At 36.5% G+C, this 20,118-nt stretch overlaps 1 protein-coding gene across 4 annotated transcripts in view; it reads right to left on the reverse strand.

The window, feature by feature from the left end:
- TBCEL (tubulin folding cofactor E like) overlaps nucleotides 1-20,118 on the reverse strand; it is a 66,625-nt gene that overhangs the window by 16,555 nt on the left and 29,952 nt on the right. For all 4 annotated transcript variants that reach the window (XM_036992806.2, XM_036992804.2, XM_036992805.2 and 1 more), the window contains 3 exons: nucleotides 19,214-19,470; nucleotides 16,452-16,578; nucleotides 13,378-13,494 (listed from right to left, as the gene is read on the reverse strand). In XM_036992806.2, the coding sequence (XP_036848701.1) occupies nucleotides 13,378-13,494; nucleotides 16,452-16,578; nucleotides 19,214-19,470 (501 nt within the window). The remainder of the gene's footprint in view (nucleotides 1-13,377; nucleotides 13,495-16,451; nucleotides 16,579-19,213; nucleotides 19,471-20,118) is intronic.

Raw genomic sequence — 20,118 nt, forward strand, 5'->3', positions numbered from 1 at the left:
ATTAATTCAACAATGTAATAAAAAAGAAATATACACTATGACCAAGTGGAATTTACTCTAGGTATGCAAGGTTGGTTCAACATTTGAAAATAAATCAGTATAGCTCCCATATCAACAAGCTTAAGAAGAAAAACCGTATCATATTAATTGAGACAGAAAACATTTGAAAAAATCTAATATCCATTCATGATAAAAAACTCTCAGCGTGTTTGAATAGAAGGGAACTACTTCAACTTGATAAAGAGCATCTATAAAAAATCCATAGCTAACATTTACTTAGTGGTAAAAGACTGAATGCTTTTCCCTAAGACTGGGAACAAAGCAAGGATGTCCACTCTTACCACTCTTATGCAACATAGTACTGGAAGTTCTAGCCACTGCAATAAGGCAAGAAAAAGAAATAAAGTCACACAGAGTGGAAAGACAGAAATAACATTTTTTTGTATTTGCAAATGACATGAAATACTTAGGTGTAAATTTAACAGAAGATGTATAAGACTTGTATGTTGAAAATTACAAAATGCTGATGTAAGAAATCAAAGAAGGCTGAAATAAATGAAGAGACATACTGTGTTCATGCATTGGAAGATCCAATACAGCAAATATGTCAATCTTCCCCAAATTGATACATAGTTTTAGTAAAGTTCCTATCGAACTCCCAGCAAGATTTTTTTATAGACAGAGCCATGCTTAGTCCAAAATTTATGTAGAAAGGAAAAGGCCCTGGAATAGCTAACATAATCTTGAAGAATAACATAGGAAGAATCATTCTACATCATTCTACATAATATTACAGCTTATAATATAAGTACATTCATCAAGACAGTGTGGTATTGGTGGAATAACACACACATAGATCAGTGGAACAGAACAGAAAATTTCCAGAAATATTCCCAAACATACCCTTATGAGTTTTTAAAAAGTTGCAAATACAATACAATGACAGAAGATACCCTTTTCAACAAATGGTGCTGAAGCAACTGAACAACCATAGGCAAAAAGAAAAGAACCTCAATCTAAACCTCTCACTTTGCACAGAAATTTACTCAAAAGGGATTATACATTGAAATGTATGATGTAAAACTACAAAACTTTTAGGGAAAAAAACAAGAAAATCTTCAATATGGCTAGGAAAAGAGTTCTTGACACTAAAAGCAAAATTCATAAAAGAAAAACTTGATAAATTTGACCTCATCAAAATTAAAAAATTTTGTGGTGTAAAAACTGTAGAAAAGAACAAAAGGACAAGTTACATACTAACAGAAAATATTTGCAAACCACAAATCCATCAGAGGGCTAGTTCATAGAATATATAAAGAGTTCTCAAATCCAATGGTAAAGAAACAAATGATCCAATCAAAAAATGGACAAAAGCTATGAAAAGATATTTCATTGAAAAGGCTTAACAGATGGTAGATAAGCACATAAAGAGATTTTCAAAATTGTTAGCTATCAGGAAAATGAAAATTATACTCCCATCAGACTGGCTAAAATATAAATATGGTGACAACACCAAGTGCTGACAAGACTGCAAAGAAACTTGATCACTCATTTATTGCTGTGAGAATGTAAAATGGTACAGCCATCTAAAACAATGTCTAGTTTCTCATAAAAATTAAACATGTAATTATCATACTACTCAGCAACTGCACCCCTGGGCATTTATCCCTGAGGAATGAAAATTCATGTTCATGCAAAAACATGTACAAAAATATTCATAGATTATCTTATTTGTAATAACCAAAAACTGGAATCAATCCAGATGTTCTTCAGCAGGTGAATGGTTAAACAAACTGTGATTCAAACATATCACAGAATACTATTCAGCAATTTCAAAAAGGCACAAACTACTGCAACAGTTTGGATGAATATCCAGGGAATTATGTTAAATGAAAAAAAAAAAAACTAAAAAGTTATATATTGCATGATTACATTTATCTAACATTTTTGAGAAGGCAAAATTTTGAAGGTAAGATCAGTGCTTGCTAGGCAGTAGGGATGGGAATGGGAGAGCTGGCAAGGAGTTGAGTGTGGTTATTAAAGGGCAACCTCAGAGATCTTTGTAGTGGTAGAATGGCTGAGTATCTTGACAATGGCGGTGGACACATAAACCTACACATCCAATAAAATGTATACAACTAGGTACACACACACACACACACACACAAATGTAGGCAGGAAAAACTGGAAAAATCTGAATGAAACCAGTGGACTGTTAAAATGCTGGTGTGACACTGTACTATACTTCAGCAAAAGTTTACCATTGGGGGAAACTGGGTAAAGGGTACATGGGATCTGGCTGTACTATTTCTTACAAGTTCATGGGAATCTACAGTTATCTGAATAAAAATTTCAACTGAAAAAAATATGTACATATTACATATAACATGACTCCATTTATATGACATTGTGGAAAAGTCAAAACTATAGGGACAGAAAACAAGTCAGTGGTTGCCAGAGGGTAAGAGTCAGGGGGAGGGTTGAGGAGTATGAGATTTTTGAGGTTGACGGAACTGTTGTATATTCTGACTGTGTTGGTTGTTACATAACCTAGTTTTGTCAAAACTCAGAAATGTACACTCAAAACAGTAAAATGTACTCTATGCCAATTATACCTCAATAAATCTAACTTTAAGCAAAGGACATTACTACAAGATAATCATTTAGCAGGACTGATCAAGAAAAAGGGAAAAGGTAGAAATAAATATTATTAGGATTAGAAAAGAAGACATATATTGTTATAGAACAATTTTTTAAATCACAAAGTTTCCTCACTATGGAATGACTTTTTTGTCAATAATGACAGGATCTATTATTAAGTGAAAAAGGCAAAATATGTATTATTTTGTGACTGTGTACAAAAATTAGGCACTAAACAGCAATGGGAACTGTATCAAGAAACTAGCATCAGTAGTTGCCTAGGGACCACATACCTAAGTGACTTCTGAGGATAAGAATGGGAAGAACACTTAGAGTTTAGACTACCCTCTTTTAAAATTTTTCAATCAGGTTCCATGTGGAAATATTACCTAGCCCATGTGAGAATAAATAGAATAGAACAATAAATTCTTAACCACCTACCCCCAAACCATAAGAATATTACAAATGACTATAAAATTTCAGACTTAAATGAAAGTTAATTTAATAGAAAAATAAAATTACCAACCTGATTCATTTTATGAAGCTAATATAACCTTCATAACAAAACCAGAAGAGATAAGAAGAGAAAGTTACAGACCAATTTTAAATATGAAAATAGATGCAAACATCCCAAAGAACATTATAAAATTAAATTCTAGTGTTGAAAAAGAACACTTAATGTTTTGCAACCAAGTTGAATACTCCAGGAATGCAAAGATGGTTCAATACATGAAAAGGTATCATTAAAATTCCAATTAACAGAATAAAACTACATGTTCATCTCAACACAGGAAGAATGTTCTATTAAAAAATCAATACTTAGTCAAAATAAAAGAAACTCTTAGAAAAACAGAGACAGTAACTACCTTAACACAATGAAGGACACCTATCAAAAACCTACGGCAAGTTATATTTCATACCAAAATACTTGACACTGAAACTTTGGAACCAGCACCTTTAAAGTGAGGAACATGAAAAAGATGCCCTCTTTTACTGTTCATTTTTATTATAATACTGGAGAGGTCTTATCCAAGAAACAAAAAGGAGATTTAAAAATTACCTGCTCATGACTGTCTACATAGAAATCCAAAAGAAAGCAGAGATTAGTCATTCTACACATGAGCAAGACTGATGATACATACATGATCAACATTCCAAAATAAATAGCATTCCTATATACCAACAATAACCAATTACAAAGCAGAGACAGAAAAAATGATTTAATTTAAAACAGCAACAAAATGCATACATCTAGAAATAATTTAACAAATATGAGCAAGGCCTGTATGAGAGAATTAGAAACATTGCTGAAGGACATAAAAAATGCTCTGCATGAAATGGAAAGATATCCTGTGTTCACATGTAAGACAACACAATAGCATCAAGATGTTAAATTCTCCCAAATGAGTGAATTAACTCAATGCAACCAAAATCCAAATTTCCACAAGGTTTAGGTTTTTGTGGTACTTGACTCCGAAGAATTCATAGGCAAAAGAGGCTACAATATCTAAGATCATCTGGACAACAACAACTAGATGGGGAAATGTACCCTTATTAGGAATTCAGACTTAATAGTTTTGTAATGGTGCAGGAATGGACACATACACCAAAAGAACAGGGCCCTGAAACACAACTATACATGTATATGAAAAATGAGACATATGACTGGAGGGGAATTACAGACCATTGGTGAATACCAATTACCCATGGTCAGGGGAGAATAACCCTTAGATCTCTATTTGATACTATACACAAAAACAGATTCCAGGTAGATAAAGGACACAAATGTGAAAATGCTTTTAGAAAAAAACCCAAGTGATCTTTAGAAAGGAAAAGATTTCTTAAATTAGATCGAATAAGAAGTAACCACAGAGTAAAGGACTGATATATTCAATATTAAAATTTTTAAATTTTCAACAAATTACAAAGTGAAAAGATCAGATTGAACAGCTACAGACTAAGAGAAGAAACTGCAATGCATGTTGACAAAGAATTAGAAAATCCTACTTTGTATCTTAATGGATACATTCAATGTAGTAAGTAGATACCAAGGATACACATCAAATTCTTGCCAGTGGTGAACAGGACTGCCGATAGGGGCCAAAAGCTACTCCAATTTTTATCTGTAATATTATTTCTTTTAATTAAAAAATAAACCTGAAGTAAAGAATAAAATGTTAACAATCATCTGCTCTGAGCAACGTGAACATGGGTGTTTGTTTTATTATTCTCGTATTTTTTTTTTAATTCTAAAAACCAAACAAAAACCAAAACAAAACAAAGACTGGCCCCCTATCATGGCCAAAACCAAAGTTCAGACACCAAAGATAATTTCCCTAAGACCGTGATTTGGGAGGGCCTGGTCTTATTCTTTCTTTCCTTTGCAGGTCTATTCAAATCCACATATATTACTCGAATCAAGATCAGGAAGGTAGCCTATCTTCAGCAGGGCTGGGAAAGTGGCAAGAAGTGAAAATAAAGTCCAAGGTCATTGGAATGACAAAGGCTGTGAGCAACAGGGAAAGCTAACATTTCAGAGGCTCTCCACAGAGCCCCAAGGAGAAAGGCCCTTTTGTCCCCCATCAGACTTGAAGCTGAAAGGGAGCAGTGCTGTGTCACGGCCCTTGTCAGAGGATGATGGGGCCTGGCAATACGGAGAAGCCCAGGAGACTCATGTCCAGTGTAGGAATGTTCCTTCACAACAGCAGGTCCTCTGTCTGGAAGGAATATGAGGTAACAGACCCAGCACACTAGGATTTCTCCAGCATCAAGACAAAATAAACTTTCATTGAGGTGGTGTCTGAATAGAGGCTGCTGCCCTGCTCTCACAATAACATGAAGATACAATCGGATGTATTAAGAAAAGCCATTAGTCTTAGGTAGGAAAAAACATACTCTTCATATTTTAAAAAGCATACCACTAATGACAATCCAATAAGCACTTGAGGAATGCCTAATATAATCCTCGACATCATAAATAAGGATTTCCCAGGACATCGCTTAGGGACTCCTTGGGACACACAGAAAGTGAGAGAGGAAAGCAAAGCAAATCTTTCAGGAAAACCTATTTGCTGGCTTGCCACTCTGTCTCTGACAGTAGCATTTCTTCCTATCAAATAATTGTTCACTGGAGCTGTGACTCTTCCAAGTCCTTTTTATGAAAAATGAAAATTTTCAAGTCTGAAAAAGAGACATCCTAAGTCAATGAATGTACTTCTCCCACAAAACCAAAATGAAACTACTGAACCCCAAAAGATACATGATATGCTGATTTCTAAAGCTGTATGGCTTTTCGTTTTCTCTTTGTCTCTTTAAAACTAAACAGAAGAAGACCGTGTATTAGGTAAGTACTAAATAAGCAATTTAAATTCAATTTCTCAGAGGAAATTGAGAGATAAAGCAAACACAAAATACTGGAAAAACTGATATCTGATAAATGGCAAGGCGAAATAACAAACACATCCACTTTAACCAGACTGATAAACATGGAGGTTTCTTTCCAAATGACATTTATATACTCTAGAGAAATCAGGGCTATAAATATCAGGAAACGAGTGGAACTTCCCGACGTGTTTTCTAAGAACACTCCAAATCATATGGGAAATGCGCGCATCTGTAACCAATGCACACAGCCTTCACTAAAGTCTCAGTTATTAACTAGGTCCCTGGGTCTCTTTCAGCTTCTCCTCCTAAATAGAACCCCAAATCTGCCTAGGTAATTTCCACTCTTCAGGCTTTTCAATGATTTCCCCCACATACGAAAAAGACGCAGTCTCTTGGCACAGCGCAGCAAAGCCTTCAACAGCGCGCCCTGACTCCTGCCTCCCCCCCAGCATCACTTGCCGATACCTCCTGCTTTTCACCGAGTCATATCGAACTGTATGCTGTAGGCCACTGCACATTAACTCGGTCATTTTCTAGGAAGTACCACCTCTTCCAAAAGAGCTAAGCACCCCTCCTCTGGGCTCCCAGAGCGGAACTGGAGGACTCAGTCATTTTACTGAACAGTTGCTATATTGTCAGGTGCTCCTCTGGGCATTGAGGATATAGCCAAGTACAAAACAGAGCTTACAGTAGCACGGAGAGATCAACAGAATACAAACAAATGTCAGATGTTGATAAATGAGAAAAACAGAAATAGGTTCAAAGAATTATAGGAGACAGAGATGTGCTATTTTAGACAGGATGGTCACAGGAAGGAGTCTGATAAGATACTGACATGGTAGAGAGGCCAACCAGTTAACTCGGGAGAAAAGTGCAAAAGCCAGAGGTCGGAACGTGCTTGATACGTCTGCGGGACAGCAAGGAAGGTTTTTGCAAATCAACTTGAGTTCTTATACACTGGCTGCTACGTGGAGGGTAAAGTATAGGGGGCAAGGATGGACTCAGGGAGACCAATTCGGAGGCTGCTGTAACAATACAGGTACGAGGTGATGGAGGACTGAACTGAAAAGAATGGTAAGAAGTGGTCAGAATCTATACACAGAACTGAAAGGAAAAACCAAGACTAGATGTGGGGTGTGAAAGAAAGATAGCAAGGGTGACTCTGAGGGCTTTGAACTGAGCACATGGAAGAAGTGAGAGGTGGGGGAAAGCTTGCAGAGGAGCAGACAGGGCAGGGAGGGGGCTGGGGTGGCGAGGGAGCGTGTCACAGGCGAAGCTGTGGACACATTAGATTTAAACACCCAAGTGAAGCTGTCAAGTAGGCATTTGGAAATACTAGGCTGGAATTTAGGGGCAGATCAGAGACAGAGTATAAGTACGGCAGTTATGAGAATACAGGAGGCACGGAAAGCCCCAGGACTGGATAAAAGTGCCAAAGGGATGAGCACAGGCGAGAAGAGGCCAAAGGACAAAATCCTGGCCACTCAACTTCCAGAAGCTGAGAATGTGAGGAATCAGCAAAGGAAATACATGGCCACCTTAGCCCGAATGGCAAGCTTCTTGAAAGCACACTCTGCTTTTTCTGTCTTTTTATCTCTAGCTCCTGGCCCAGTGCCATCATAGTAGGTATTCAGTAAATAAACTGTCTTTTGAAACCCAGCTAGAATCCAGAGTTATTTCCTAGAAGTTCTCCTGGTAAAATACGAGAGTCCAGTAACTGCAATATGACCAGCCCAGTGAGGGCATCTCTTCAACCACCCGCACGGGTGCTGTAACGGCACCCCACTGCTGCCCAAGCCACAGAAAGACAAGGCCCCGATGAAGGCTTTGACAGAAAGAATCTATTGACTGGAAAAGTAAACATGATGATGTTTAAAGGCCAAGAATCAGCAAAGAGAGATTTTTCATCTTCTATTATTTCACAAAGTAAATAAACATGAAATATATGGTTGACTGCTCAGGGTTTTTTTGTGTGTGTGTTACCATAAACGGCTATAGTAGAGAGGCTAACCTTCCAGCTCTCAGAAGGTAATAAAAAGGACCATTGAGCACCTGTAAGAAATTATAAAACTCCTACTAATATGCTTCCCTTTGGTCCTCTAGGCATTTTACCCTGTTCATTATAAATTGAAATGATTCAGATAACTAGAGTTTATATGTTACACTGAGACAGGAAAACAGAATACATAAATTTTGAGATCATCTTTAAAGTCATTTGTTGCCAAACAACTAATCACATGAGAACAGATGTGTATGAATAATCCAACTGACCCACCAAATAACTGTGCTTCCATAAAGGACATTCCACCAATCCTAATGGATTTTCATGCATGCCCTTACAAGACATTTTGGCTAACTTTTTCTGCTTATCCTAAGTTGAGGAGAAGTATTTCATGTTGATTGACACAAGACAAGGAAATGAAAGGAGAAGGGAAATCTCAGGGAACCCAACTGGGGAAGGGTTCTGCAGAAGTTAGAATTTACAGCAAAATCAAGCTGAACACTGACTTTTAAAAACCCATGGACAAATGAACAGAAATGTGTTCTCCAAAGTAAGTGGACACCTCCACCCTACCTGGAAACTAAAGCTCAAATGTGGCTCTATACGAAACATGAATTATCCAGGGTCAGAATTTCACCTTTCACTAACTGTACATGGTGTCAGTCATTCTTCATTGATATTTTAGGGAGAGACTATGCATATAATTTGGAAGGCAAAGAGATGATAAGTTTAGTACTAATACCGGGATATATATATATCATTGTTCTTAATTCATAATAAATGCATTTTAACACAAATTCCTCTGCTTACTTGCCATTCCATCTTGCTATCAGTATGAGTACTGTTACAGTTCTTTTTTTAAGTGCTGAACACAGTCCCTAACACATCACAATGGCTCAAAAATATTTGTTGAATAAATGAATAACTGCACTAGGGGACTTATAAGAAAAACTTCTAGGGAACAAGTACTATTGTGGAAATATGTCAACTTTGTCCAGCATTTGAATGCTGTTCTGATTCGAGGGAAACCTATGACAGATGAAAGGCAGGATCCACTTCTCACTACAGAAGCTAAAGAAGAGTAAATTTTCTCTTTCTCCATTTCCTGAAATCTAGAACATGGGAAGGTGACATAAACCTATTTAACTGTAACTGGAATTTTAAATCTTACGAAGTAATGCAAAGATACAAGATCTAACAGACCCTATTCATAGCAGATACAGAACAGTCAAGAGTTCAAAGGCATGACTGTAACTGTCTGAGGGCAATGAATAGCAGCTTGCTGATGACTTGCCAGTAACCGGGTCAAAAGCACATTGAATGTACAATGATATTAGAAACCTTGTTATGTCTTGCTTCCCATTAGTCCTGCCGAAACCTAGTTTTCTAATCTTCTTGTGAATTCTGTGAGCTATACAGGATTCATTATTCTTTTACTAAATTCCTATCCTACTTTTATGTTGGCCAGAGTTAATTTCTGTGGTGTATACTAAGAAACTGGTGTCAGAGAGATTACCAGTCCTAGTCCTGGTAAATTAAAGGGCATTTTTGGATTGGTTTCTGGCCTAGTAGGGGGGTGAAATCATATTAGTGTTCATGGGAAGAATTCTGCAAGTTTTTGACATGAAGTAGTGAAATAACTAATTATCAATCGTGGTCACATGGAATGTTCTAGGTGACTGGGAGAGTGCTATTAAGAGCAAAAAAAATGCCAAGAGTGTGAAGAATTCAAGACTTGGAGGTAGAGCATCTGCTATGCTAAGGGCTAAAGATACCTTAAACAACGAGAATATTAATGTTGAATCCCTATAAACTAGGCTCAAGGCACAGAGTGAAACCCAGGTACTTTTAAGAAAAGGGTCTTTTATGTAACTTATTCAGTATGTAAGAATTTGTTCTCCATGTAAGAACTTGTTCATTATGCTTCAGAAGACTGGAGACTGACGAAAATTAGGCTTGGGGTGTATTAATGATTGTGCATTGAGCACTGACTCCCCTATACAGAATTTTATTGTTGTTAACAACCATTTGATCAATGAATATGAGAGATGCCCTCTCAAAAAAAAAACAAAAAGGACACACTTCCAATTGTAAAATAAATAAGTAACTGGGATATAATGTATAGCATAAGGAATATAGTCAGAATATTATAACAACTTCGTATGGTGATAGCTGGTAGCTAGAATTATCATGTATATAAATGTTGAATCACTGTGTTGTACACCTGAAACTAATGTAATACTGTGTGTCAACTACCCTTCAATAAAAAAAAAAAAAGGAAAAAAAAAGGGTCTTTCCTCTTTGTAAGGATAGAGTCAAGGTAGCTATAAAAACAAATGTACAAGGTTTGAGGTTGTTGAATCACAGGTCAGTTAAATTTGCATCCAAATTATGACGATTATGTGCAAGTTGACACACTGACTAAAAAAAGAGAGACAGAGAGAAAGAATGAGTTGGAATGGAGGTATATGGGAGGATTCTGAGGATTTGAGAATATCCGGAATCCCTAATCCTCACTGGGTCCCTTGCTAGCTGGGTCTAATGAGACTGTTCCTCTTGTGTCTGAAAAGGCAGTAAAATCTCCCTGCATTAGGTAATTACCTTGCAAGAGTAAACTGATTCCCCATTCGCCACATCGACATATACACTCTACTCCACTACCATTAGATCACAGCATGCTCTATGGGGTTAATTACAAAAACATCAAACTAACTGTAAGATTTTGGTCATTTATATGAATAAAAATATAGAAAATTAGTACAGGAATAGATCATGAGTGTTGACCAAAGAAGGAGAAGTAATTTTATATTTAGCTAATTTTTACTGATATAGTTATATTACCAGAAATTCTAAATTCAAAAGTTTACATCTTCAGGGGCTGGGAATGGTTCTAAATTTTCTTTAGTTGGCTGATTGGAAATTTGGACCCAATGGTGGTCTCTGCTAAAGGACGTTCAAATTCTCCAAATTAGATAATGTAACTTGGGACATTAAAAACTTCAGTACACAGAAATGATGGAAATTACTGTCACCCACATTACCTGTTCACCCATTCCCAGTGTACAGATCCTAAGAGGAACCAGAGGCCCTTTCTTTTCCAAGACCTTGAAAAATATGTTAGTGAGTAGAGCACTTACTCCCACCTTTGAAAAAATATTTTATAGGCCGGGGATGCTGGTCGGATGCACTTAAATCAGTTTTCCAATAAAATTTCAAGAATGATAGAAGAGACCAAGCAGTGCCATCTAACCACCAGTACATGGGAAGTAGGCACAATTACATGAACAGGCAGCGAGGCCAGAGTGGGAATTAAAGCAGCTTGCCGGCAGGAACCCTCTGCAGTGGCTAATCAGTCACAGCCTTTAGGATTGGTATAAATAGGTTATCACATTTCAAGGAGAGAGAAATGTGTTTTCATTTGTACAAGGAATATATTAGGACAGGTAAGAGAACTTTTTTGATATATATGACTATGGTGTATATATAGATGTTACATAGTCAAAATGGCAGATTGTAGGAGATGTTCTTTTTGCTGAATTGTTCCTATTTGGGGAAAAAGTCCCAAGATCAGGAGAAACGAGATTCTACATGTCAATTCAGAAGTCAAACTGGAGAGACAATCTCTCGCCCTATCTCTTGGGAGACAAAGTGTGAGCATAGGCCCTAAACAGCCAATCAATCAGTTAGTTGTAGATTTCTGACCTTAGGAACTGAGACAAAGGTCAGGGAGAGACTATTTTCCACAGTTATGGGGAATCAAAAGTCCATGACACAGTCGCCAGTGTCCAGCGGCAGTGGCAATGTCTAGCACTGTGGTGTCCAGCGATCACAGTGCCAGGAAAGACCTATGAAGCCGGCCACGAGTGGAAGCCTTGGCGGCCCTTGCTTTCCTTGGTTTCTGTCTGGTTCTTTGGCCTGCCTAACAATTCTTTAGTTTCTTAGTATCTCAGTATCCTTCTGATAAATTCTCCCCCAATTGAAGATGATTTCTATGACCTCAAATTCAAGAACATCAACTAGGACAGAGGCATCATGTACTTTAGGATAATTTTGCTATCAGGGACAGAAAACAATTTACTGCATAAATACACCACATGATTCTCATAGCACACTGGAAGTTAAGTGAACTATAATGACAGACTTATGCTCAAAGCCAGAGTATTTGCTTCTTCCATTAATGTTAGACTGAATCAAACGAAACTACAGATATAAGACCATATTTTTACCTAAAGAAAATTTTCATGCTGTTTAACTTAGTATTTCTGGGTGGTGTTAAAAGGCACAGTGAGAATCTATTTCTCCCTACTTGACAGTTCTTAAGTAATTTTAAAAGGCTATCTTCAAAACCCTTACTTAATTTGTCTAATATTTTTTAAAGGCTTAAGCTTTAAAATACTACTACTAATACAACAAAACCTTTTCATAAAGCACTGGTTGAACCTTACAGAATGCCAACCCCCTTAAAGTCCATAAATATTAATAGAGAGCTTTGAGAGAAACTAGGTAGTTCAGTAAGAATGAACTGGAATCACAGAAATTTGTAACCAGAAACACCAAGTGACTGACTCACATTCAGTCCTAACTTGCAGCTTGTTTGTCTGAAACTCTTCCTGTCAAATGGGATTTCATATTATTTTTAAAGTCATTAAAGAAAGCATTTAACTTTTTTTGGTAACTGATTCCAGTTACCAACACCTAGAAATCTGTTTTAGGGGTCTTTTTTTCTTATATGTTTACCTATGTCACACTTGCTACATTTCCTTTGATATTTAGAGAATATGAAAGGGCATTTACCACCAAACCACGTATATTAACTCTTCACATACTTCAAGGTAATTGCCGGTGTAGCTTTCAGCATCTCTCTCTAGACTTAACCATCTTAATTAACCATCCTAATTCCTCTAGTAGGTCCTCAGAGTCTGTTTTCCAGTTTTTTTTCTCATACTCTACAGAACTGATGCACATTTGCCCAATCTTCCAAAGTGCAGAACTTTGTATATCCTGAATGCAGATGCAATGTGAAGGAAGACACCGATGTTGAGGGAGGTGAAAATGTGCTCCTGAAGAAGAGGGTCACAGAGGAACCGATGATATGGAGTATGGGGTGGGAATCACTACAGCAGCCAAATACTTACCCAACCATTCTTAATACAAACGCAAGGCTAGAAGAAATACACTGTGGAAAATGAGATAAAATAGGTTTGCTTTTGTATTTCTTTCTTTTTTAAAAAAATCTATCATCAAAGTCCTCTAAGAGGGTCCAATAACAAATTATTAGATGCACTAAAACAATAGATCTTAAATTGCCTCAAGCCTTGCTAAAGTGTTGCTAAACTGACAAGAGATTTTACCTGAATGGCACTCCGTCCTGTGGAACATCCACATAGTAACGAATAAAAAATCTCTCAGAATCTTCTCGCTCACCATCGGTAACAACGCTGCCATTGAGTTTGGAAACTGATGGCAATCTGTAAGTAAAAACCCAAAAATGACATTTAAAGATACTAAAAAGATACAGCTTTAGAAATAAAATTATTGGTTTGAGGACCCAGTCTTAATTCTCTTGAAAGAGCACATTTAATGTGGCTCTGCTTGTGTACAACTAGTGACATGAACTAAAGTGGTATAAAAGAAAAGGATAAAAAATATCTACAGTTTCATTTTTAGGTGTAACACTGACCTTTTACCTTATACCTCACCTTTCAAAATAGGATTCTAGGCAGCACTGCCCAACTTCAATATAATGCAAACCACATATGTAATTTGAAATTCTCATACTAATAGCATTTTTTCACAGACCAGAACAAATAATCGTAAAATTTGTATGGAACCACAAAAGATCTCAAATAGCCAAAGCTATCTTGAGAGAGAGAAGAACAAAGATGGAGGTACCATGCTCTTGATTTCAAAACATACTTTAATAGTAATCAGAACACAAAAACAGACATACAGATCAATGGAACAGAACAGAGAATCCAGAATAAACTGTTACTTACATGGTCAATTAATCTATAACAAAGCGGGTAAGAATATATACGGGAAAGAACAGTCTCTTCAATAAATGATGCTGGGACAACTGGACAGCTACATGTAAAAGTATGAAACTGGACCACTTTTCTTACACAACACACAAAAATAAACTGACAATGGATTAAGACCTAAATGTCACACCTGAAATCATAAAACTCCTGAAAAAAAAAAAGCACAGCCAGTAAACTCCTAGACATCAGCCTTAGCAATTTTCTGTATCTGTCTCCTCAGGCAAGGAAAACAAAAGCAAAATTAAGCAAGTGGGACATCAAACTAAAAAGCTTCTGCAGAGTGAAGGAAACCATCAACAAAACAAAAAGGCAACCTACTGCATGGGAAACTATATTGGCAAATGGTATATTCAATAAGGGGCTAATATCCAAAATATAAAAAGAACTCATGTAACTCAACACCAAGAAAACAAATAATCTTATTAAAAAATGGGCAGAGGACCTGATAGACATTTTTCCAAAGAAGACATACAGATGGCTGACAGACACATGAAAAGAAGCTCCACATCACTAATCATCAAATACAAATCAAAGCCTCAATGATCAATACACCTCAGAATCACTAGTATCATAAAAGCAAGAAATACCAAGTGTGGGTAAGAATGTGGAGAATAGGAAACTCTTGTGCATTGTTGATGGGAATGCAAACTGGTGCAGCCACTATGGAAAACAGTATGGAGTTTCCTCAAAAAGTTAAAAATAGAAATATACAACCCAGTAATTCCACTGCTGGATACTTACCCTCCCCCCAAAAAAACCCAAATCACTAATTTGAAAAGATACATGCACCCCTATGTTTATTGCAGCATTATTTAAAATAGTCAACATGAAAACAAGTGTTCATGGATAAAGAAGATATGGTACATATGTATTATTCAGCCACAAAAAGGAGTGAAATCTTGTCATTTGCAAAAACATGGATGGGACCTAAGGGAGTTATGATAGGTGAACTAAGACAGCGAAAGACAAATACCGAATGATTTCACTTACATGTGGAATCTAAAAAATAAAATAAACGAACAAACAAAACAGAGACTCATAAATAGAGAACAAACTGATGGTTGCCACAGTAGAGGTAAGTGAGGGAAAGGGCAAAATAGGTGAAGGGTCTAGAGGGAGAAACTTCCAATTATAAAATAAATAAGTCACAGGGATGAAAAGTACAGTATAGGGAATATAGTCAATAATATTGCAGTGACTTTGAATGGTGACGGTTGGTGACTATACTTATCATGGTGAGCATTTCACAATGTATGTAACTGTTGAATCACTATGTTGTACACCTGATACCAATATAATATAATGTCAACAAAATTTCAATAAATATTTTTAAAAATAAAAATAAATCCTATAGTAGCTACATTTTAAAAAGTAAAATAAAACAGGTGAACTTAATTTTAATAACTTATTTTGCTTAATTTATACAGATTTTAATGTCAGCCTATAATCAATACTTATATAATTAGTGAGATTTTCACTTTTTTTTAATATAAAGTATTTGAAATCCAGGGTTTATTTTACACTTATAGCACATTTAACTCAAACTAGCCATAATTTAAGCACTGAAAAGTCACACATGGCTATTAGTACCATATTGGACAGCACAGGTCTACAAGGTATCAGTTACAATTTGGTTATATAGTTCAGGAATTAATTTATTATCATTACAAAAGAACTGTGTAAAGAAAATAAAGTCAGAAAGATCAATACCCTATTTAAAGAACCACTCTTCTTTAGGGAACCTTAAAGCCTACTGTTTCCTTGTATAAGTACACAAAGAGAACAAATCAAAGCTCCATGGCCCTTTATATCTGAGCCCAAATCTTACTGCTGTTAAAATCTCATTCAAAATAAATGTAATGGGGTATTTTTTAGTGGTCCATAGGGGGCAGAGACTGAGACACTAAGGCAGAAGTCAGAGGAGGAAGATAACAATGGGTTAGTTATATTTAAGTCAATCTATATTCAAGAAAAAAACAGAGGCTGCTCTCTCAAGTTTTACACTAATGAAACAGTCCAATTTTCAGGTATTTACACTTGAAATGTCTACTATGTTAACAGAAAAAATAAGGGCAATGAAAATAGGACTCATTATACCTACTTTTCTCTGTGACCCAAAATTTTTTCAAATATTGCAAATATCGAAAAGTATAAAAATAGGCTGTATTTTTACGGGTATTTTTCATCAATCTTGGCAGGTCAATTACATCATACGTTTTTCTCACCCTATTGTATTCTTTCCAGTCTTCGGAGTTACAGAAGCAACCACAGTCTTTTTCAAAGAGGAATAAACTTATAGTGCATTCTCCCCCAAACAGTGCATCATCCCTTTGATGAAACAGCAAGGCCCCGAAAAAGAGACCAGAGTAATCAGGACAACAGACCTGGCTATTACCAATTTCCTTCGCTCCTCCGTGCTATATGGCTGCAGAAGAGGAATTCCTAACAATCTGACTTCTTCAAGTTTGGGGAATGAATTTAGTTTGTCAATGTCTTCCCAGGACTGCAAACCTAATTTGAGAAACATATTGTTTAAGTAAACCCTGAAAAGTACACAAGTAAGAAGATAAACATAGCAAAAAAAATTACTTCAGTTAATAGCAGAAATGTTAAAATGGCCACAAACTAGATATCCTGATATTTTTCTTTCTCCAAGGAAAGAATGGAATATAGGTAAACACCATGGAAACTTCCCTACAGCCTCTCCTCTTCCTGTAATCCCAGGGGTCAGTGGTCAAGTAGAGACTTTTATTCTTCAATATCCACTCATCAATTGATTCTCTACCCAAATAGCTTATAAAGGGAGGTTACTGGTAGTTTCAATAAGCAGGTTGTATGCCATGATTACCAGAAACGTGATGTGATGTAATCTCATCAAATACAGACTCATAGAGCATAACTACTGATCAGAACTGACACTGTTAGACTCAAATTCTTACCTAACAAATTCTAAAACGGGGCAAGGTCAATAGAACCAAAAACTAAATATTATCACTCTTTCACATTGCCCTCATTTGGGGGACAGGGAAAACATTCAAAAATTGAAACAAACAAAAACAAAACAAACCCTGATCGAAGAACAACAAATTAAGATTGTTTAATCCTAAAATGAAATTCTTTCTATGGCTGTGAGCAAATGCATCATCCAAGTCAAGACCAGGCACTGGTAGGAAAAATACTCCTATAATATGGAAGCGAGTCAATTTTATAACACATTAAATCCATTTCAGGGAACAACGTAGCCCCTTCCTATCTTTAACAGCCTTCAGCAAGGGTAAAGGCAGAGGAGCAACAATATGAGGCTCGGAGGCATCGCGGCCCCAAGTCAGGACCATTCCCTTTCCTTCAGAGTGGCATTGCTGTCTAGGGGGAGGAATAAGGTTAGCTCAAGGGGTGTCGAGTTGTGAAATAAACAGCTTCCTTAAGCAAAATACTGGTTTTTAAAACTTAACTCCCATCCTTACAACCTCTCTGGAGAATTAAACTGCTTATGTTTTCTTCAGCTGCAGATTATAGAGTTACTTTTGGTTGTGTGGTTGTTTTGAGAAATAGCTGAAATACAATGTCAAGAGAATGAGAAGAAAAGCCAGAATACATTTGTTAAGACACATCTAATAAAGGATTATCATCTAAAATATACAAAATTTAATGCATAAAAACTCAACAAGGAAATGAACAACTTGATTAAAAAATGGGCCAAACATCTATCTGATCAGACATCTCACAAAAGATGCACAGATGGCAAGTGAACACATGAGAAGATGTTTAACATCATGTGTCATCAGGGATTTCAAATTGAAACAAGACACTAATACACACCTATTAGAATGGCCAAAATCCAAAACACTGACAACCTCAAATGATTACCAGGGTGGGAGGTAACAACAACTCTCAGTCATGGCTGGTGGGAATGCAAAATGGTACAGCCACTTTGGAAGCCAGTTTGGCAGTTTCTCACAAAATTAAACATACTCTCACTGTATCATCCAGCAACTTCACTCCTTGATTTATTTACCCAAATGAGCTGAAAACTCACATCCACACAAAAACCTGTACATGGAGGCTTATAGCAGCTTTATTCATAATTGCCCGAACTTGGAAGAGATCAAGATGTCCTTCAGTTTAGGAGTGGATAAATAAACTGTGGTACATCCAGATAATGGAATATTATTCAGCATAAAAAAGAATGAGCTACCAAACCATGAAAAGACATGGAGGAAACTTAACTGCACACTACTGAATGTAAGAAGCCAACATGAAAAGGCTACATATCATATAATTTCAACTATATGACAAAAGGCAAAACTACGGAGAGACAGTAAAAAGATCAGCAGTTGCCAGGGACTGGGTGGGGAGGGATGGATGAATGAACAGGCGGAGCACAGGGGATTGTCAGGCCGGGGAAACTATTCTGTATGATACAATGGTGGCTCCATGTTATTACACATTTGTCCAAACCTGCAGAATGTGGAACACCAAGAGTGAACCTTAATGTACACTATGGACTTTGGATGATGACGTATCAATAACAAATGTCTCATTTTGGTGCTCAGATGTTGACAAGAGGGAAGGTTGGGGTATGTGAGGCAGAGTATGTGGGAACTCTCAGTACTTTTTGCTCAACTTTACAGTGAATCTAAAACTGTTCTAAAATAAAGTTAGCATTTCAAAATAGGCCAAAAATATGCATTCCTGTGATACATACAATCAAATGGCAGCAAACTGGCTATTAATTATATATAAATACTGGAAAAGAAAAGTGAGCATTTGAAAGGCATAGCAATTGGGATTCCTTAACAGAAAGCCAGGCAAAACAGACTAGTTTGTAATTCTCTGCAGTCTTTTTACTCTGCCTTTTACTACCTAATTCATCAATTTCACTTCAATCCTTTATAGCATGATCTCTTTTATATACAAAATAAAAAATAAAATAGCTAATATGATGCTTTGCCCCTTGATATTTAGCAGAGCATTTATGAAAATGAATGAATGCCTTAAATCAAGCAAATCAATAGGCATCTACATGTCACTACTGAAAATGCATCCTATAAGAAGGCAGAGCTATGACTGAAAGGAGGACACATTGTGTTTCATGCATAAGCTCAGATCAATTTGCATGGAGAATGAGCACAAGCCTGGACCTCACCTGACTTGTGGAGGCTGATGGATCGTAGATTAGGAAACAATCTGGCCAATGAATCATCAGGCTCCTCGATAGCATTCAAATGATTGTTGGCCAGGACAAGAGTATCCAGTGAAGGAAACATAACTCCTAACTTTCGTATTTCAGTCCAGTCTTGAAGGTTATTGTCTGTTATATGCAGTAGCTTAAGAGAATGACAGCAAATTGAAGGACAAGACACTGTTTCATAGTCATTAAGGCACAGGAAGAGCTCCTCCAAACTGCAGAGAGAAAAGAAAATATTTTATTGTTCACAGGGGTTAAGTTTTTAATTTGCACCTATTTTTATTCAATCCATAAATAAATAAGTGCCTACTATGTGTGAGATTCTGACAGGGTTTGTAGAGAAAATAGAAGGATGTCTTCCTGACATTATAGCTGGGAAGACAAACCTAAGATACATAAAACAGCAGGGCAATAACCCAGTACTAAATTAATTTTGTGGTTAAATAACTAATGCTGAATTAAGCAGTACTAAAACTGTAAGTACAAGAGTAGTTCATATACAGGAATGAACTGAAACTGTAGTCACAATAATCCTGGCCCTGAAGGAGGAGTAGACTTGCATAAATTGAGAGGAAATAACAGAAAATCCAGGAGACAACATGAACAAATGTTTAGAAATAGAAATAATAACTAATATTTACTGAATTCCTACCCTGCGTCAGGCCCTGTGTCAGGTGCTTTATAAACTGTTCTTCTATTCTAGGCAACGTAGATACAATTATGCCCATTTTATAGACTATGAAACAGGGCTCAAAGACGTTAACTAGCTCATCAAAGGTCATTTGGTTAGTAAGTGGAACAGGGGTTTAATAGCTCATTCTAGGCCATGTTAGATGTTGCATGCAAGGAAGAAACTAATCTCA

This window comes from Manis javanica, chromosome 6 (genome assembly GCF_040802235.1).
Source record: "Manis javanica isolate MJ-LG chromosome 6, MJ_LKY, whole genome shotgun sequence".
Lineage (NCBI taxonomy): Eukaryota > Metazoa > Chordata > Mammalia > Pholidota > Manidae > Manis > Manis javanica.